This window comes from Gossypium hirsutum, chromosome A09 (genome assembly GCF_007990345.1).
Source record: "Gossypium hirsutum isolate 1008001.06 chromosome A09, Gossypium_hirsutum_v2.1, whole genome shotgun sequence".
Taxonomy (NCBI): Eukaryota; Viridiplantae; Streptophyta; class Magnoliopsida; order Malvales; family Malvaceae; genus Gossypium; species Gossypium hirsutum.
Window position 1 is genome coordinate 7,843,205 of NC_053432.1, and position 4,424 is coordinate 7,847,628.

Genomic DNA, 4,424 nt, shown 5'->3' on the forward strand with positions numbered 1-4,424 from the left:
ATCGGTAAGAATGTAGCAGGTAACCTATTGTTGAAGCTTATCTGATCCCTATGAATCAAAAGGGGTGTTGTTTCCTGACAGGAAATTTATCAAGAGAGTTATCCAAGTCTCTACCACATCAACATTAAAAGTCTAACCCATCGTATTATAGCTCGAGTGCTCCTTATACTCTAGCAAATTTTTCCCCTTTGAGTGATCTCAACTTTGGATGCCAATCTACATAAAGAATTAGCTGAGGCATTCTCGAAACGTGGAATTAAGTCCGTGTAGACCTTAGGGAGCTTTTTTAACAAGCTTATCACCAAGGAATAATACTTGGCCAAAATGGAGTCCCGGACTTCAAACTCACCTTGGATTTGCTTGGCTACCAACTGGGAATCTGTGTGGACATGAATTTTTGAAATCTCAACTTGTGAGCCAACTCTAATCTAGCAATCAACGTTTTATACTCCACGATGTTATTCAAGGTAGAAAAGGCAAACTATAAGTCATACTGCCACTCATTACCTTTCGGATCAACTAATAAAATTCCCGCTTCAGAACCATTCTTCCCATATGATTCATCAACGTGTAAAGTCAAGCCTTATTCTTTATAGAAGGTACATTGGCAGATGGTTCAAAAGACAGCGGGGTACTTTATTTTACAAGAAGACTCCTTAGCGGATGGTTCAGACTATTTCGAGAAAGAACATATGCCTACAAAGCCTGCTAATGTCGAAGCCTTGATGGTTTTCCTTGGTAAAAATTCTAGCCCAAACTCACTAAGCTCAACACTCCACTTGATCATGCGATTGATGAATTCACCTTTCCCAAAATATCTTAAAAGGGTTGATCTAATAAGACGAATATCGAGTGGGCTTGAGAATACAGTTGAAAGTTTTCTTGCTACAACTACCAAGGTAAAAGCAATCTTCTCCACTAGTGAATAATTCAATTCTCTGTCTTGGAGTGCCCTACTAACATAGTTCACTAGATTGCTACCTATCAGCACCCTTTATAACACAACTACCACTATCTCATTGAAGGCTAAAAATATATACAACGTGTCAATATGTAGGGGGATACCAACATTAGAAAGGTGATTAAATATTGCTTCAGTTGTACGATTAATTCCCAAAACTTTTCAAATTGCTCAAAAATGCCTTCAAAGCCTTGAAGAAAGGCATACACTTGTCAGCCATCTTCGAAACAAACTGACTCTGGGCTACCACCGGTCTGTAAGACGTTGGATTCCTTTTGTGCTCTTTGGGAGATGTTGGAAAAAATCCGTTACAAAAATGATTTTCTTGCATAGAGAAAAATTAAAATTTTGAAAACCGAGCCAGTTTGTAATATTTATAACAATAAATCTTTTACCGAAATTGCACCTATGTTCTCAGCTACGTGAATCCTTGTTTTTGACTTTCAATCGAACAACCTTCTCCTTTTTAATAGAAATCAGTAGAATTGTTATTTTAAAAAATAAAATTTGTACTTAGAAAATAAATTTTCACTATTTTCAGGCAGAATAATAATATCTCAAAGTTGTGTGTTTAGTCCTATCGGTGCCATCTATTTATAGGGAAAAGAAGTAGAACTCTTGTTGAATTAATAGAAGTCAATTTCAATAGAAAAACAAAATCCTAGTCTAACTAGGATTGGGGGGACAACCCTACTTAAATATACTAGGGTTTGTCGTCCCTTATATTTAGCATGAGAAGTTTTTATTCTCTCCTATATCAGGTCTAATTAATTTACTTCAAGGTACCAAAAACAATAACAATGGGCACAACCTCATCGCAAGCTACAGGAAAATATAGTAGGATATGCAATATCATGTCTTCGACATGGCCACATATTTGTACAGTTTGCATTTGAAGCAATTCCCCTTTTGTAGTGTTTAGAATTTGTTGATGTCATGTGAATGTATGGTGAATTGTTGTATCTTTTTTAATTTTTCATAAATTTATGAAGATAGAATTATAAAATTGTTGGTGCGTGGAGATAAAATAAACTTATGAAAAATTAATTAAAGGCTTCAAAGTCTATAACATGTCACTTTCTTTAAGGTTCTATTTGTCCCCACCTATATTTCGTTGTCCAGGATACAATGAAGCCCAATAATTATCTACATTTTGCATTGATAAAAACAATCCACTGAATACTGCGCGAAGCACAAGAAGAGTATCAAATTCTATAAAGAATTTATGTAGTAATTCTTTACAAGAATATTAGAAGATAGAGGAGAATAGAAAGAAACTTTTGTTTCTAAGTTTCTGGTATATCTTGGTTTTGCATATAGATCCAAGTGAATGTTAAATCCTATTTATAATCACTCTCATGTCTCTTCATACAATCATAATGGTCCAAATGGATAGTTATTTCTTTTAGTAATAAACATGATAATTCAATAGATAAACTACTTGAATAATTATGATTCTTTAATAATAATCAAATAACATAATTCATCACTATAAATAATAACAACTCTTAATTGATAATCAAATGAAAAATAAAAGTTATGTGAAGCAATTCATCTAAGTGCCTATGTACATTTAATTTATAGTTTAAGTCATTTACTTTTTTCAAATGATACTTGTCTTGGTTAAGTTTTACTTCAAAACCAATTTTAGAGCAAATTAAAAGAAGGTTTCCTTAGGGATACAAAATACCAAAATGACATTGGAAATAAGAAAGGTGCAACCATATCTTCCAAAAGATTTGATTCCATCTTCCCCTTTCTCTTAATCTTTTATAAATAAAGTAATGGAGAGAGTGTATACACAAATTCAACTCATGATAATTTTGATAGTTACATAATATTATAAAAAAATGTTTCAATTTCTCCATGTCATAATGGGATTTCCACACATATAACATATATTACAAGCAACCAAATAATGAATGATATGCTAGAAAGAGGAGAGGTAGGATGGCAAGAAGAAATGAATGGAAGGAATTAGTGATACCATGCATAGCCATGGTTGCTGTAGAGTGCTCCAATATAACTGGTGGCATTCTATTCAAAGCTGCTTCTTTTAAAGGGATGAGCTACTTCGTCTTCACCGCTTACTCTTATCTTTTAAACACCCTTGTCTTCCTCTTCATAGCAGCCCTCTTCAAAAGGTCTTATGTTTTGTTATATTAAATGTCTATTTTTCATAAATTTCATGTCTTCGTTGTTTATCTGATGCTTTTTTTTTGCTGTTGTTGTTTGCAGAAAAACACGGCTCCCTCCATTGCAGTTCCCTATTTTTTCCAGAATTTTCCTTCTTGGACTGCTTGGGTATGGATCTTCTTTTCTTCTAGTTACATATAATGACTGCAAAAGAAAAACCTATCCAACCCCATGGATTTGTTTCATCTTTTGGAGACAGGTTTTCAGGCCAATTATGTTTATTCAAAGGCATACAACTTAGTTCCCCAACTCTTGCTTCAGCCATTGGCAATCTCACACCAGCTTTGACCTTCATGCTTGCTGTCTTCTTTAGGTTTTTAATTGTCCTCATGTCATGTTTTATGTTTTTTATATGTTTGAGAAATGTTCCCTAAGACCCTGTTTTTGCACATTCAAGGATTGAAAAAGTAGCAATTAGAAGTTCAAGCTGTCAAGCTAAAATCATTGGCACCTTTACCTCAATATTTGGTGCATTAGTGATTACTTTTTACAAAGGACCCAAACTTTTTTCATTGTCATCATCTGTTTCACTTCAAAGGCCGCTAGTGTTTATGTCATATGAGTCAAATTGGATCATTGGTGACCTCCTGGAAGTTGTTGCATTCCTTATTCTTTCAATTGGGTATATTATCCAGGTAAAAAAAATGTTTTCAAGCTATTGAAATACATTAACTTAGTCCTTAATTATATTTTACCTAAAAGCTAAACTTGAATTTTATTCCAAATTACAGTCCCAACTAATGAAGATTTACCCAGAAGAGATTACTGTAAATTTATTTTCTGGCTTGTTTGGGACCATTATATCCCTACCAATATGCATACTTGCTGAACCAAACTTGAGTTCCTGGGAATTAAGTTCTAATGTAGCTGTTGTTTCTGTTGGCACATAATTAAATTAACCTTGCACAAATAAATTATGAAAAGTTAGAAGAGTGAAGAGACTTGAATATGAAAAGTGAAAAAACTTGAATATGAATAGTGAAGAGACTTGAAGATCAAAAGTTAAGAGGCTTGAATATGAAAAGATACACACATGCATGAATAGTCACAACTCCTAGCATATAGTGATAAAGATGAATAGTCACTTACAACTCCTATATAAAGAGTTGTATGTGATGAAGAATTATTAACTTTGTGTGCTTGAAATAAAAGATTATTTGAAAGAATTTTTTCATACAAAATTTATTTCTCTTCTCCATTATATTCTTTATCATTTTTTTTGTTTTATTTCTCCAAATATTAATCATTCAACTACAAATTGGTATCA

The 4,424-nt window shown here is 33.1% G+C and overlaps 1 protein-coding gene across 1 annotated transcript; it reads left to right on the forward strand.

The window, feature by feature from the left end:
- Positions 1-2,959: 2,959 nt before the first annotated feature.
- On the forward strand, positions 2,960-4,047 carry LOC107889897 (WAT1-related protein At5g40240-like). The gene is made up of 5 exons (XM_016814438.1): positions 2,960-3,105; positions 3,200-3,265; positions 3,357-3,470; positions 3,555-3,792; positions 3,889-4,047. Exons 1-5 carry the CDS (start codon positions 2,960-2,962, stop codon positions 4,045-4,047), a joined length of 723 nt encoding a protein of 240 aa, XP_016669927.1.
- The last annotated feature ends 377 nt before the right edge of the window (positions 4,048-4,424 follow it).

What these genes read in the sequence shown, in the direction of transcription:
- LOC107889897 (XM_016814438.1), top strand. Translation starts at nt 2,960, where the DNA reads ATGGTTGCTGTAGAGTGCTCCAATATAACTGGTGGCATTCTATTCAAA. An exon ending in ATGCTTGCTGTCTTCTTTAG is followed by an intron (nt 3,471 to 3,554) that starts GTTTTTAATTGT and finishes TGCACATTCAAG; the next exon opens with GATTGAAAAAGTAGCAATTA. An exon ending in CAATTGGGTATATTATCCAG is followed by an intron (nt 3,793 to 3,888) that starts GTAAAAAAAATG and finishes TCCAAATTACAG; the next exon opens with TCCCAACTAATGAAGATTTA.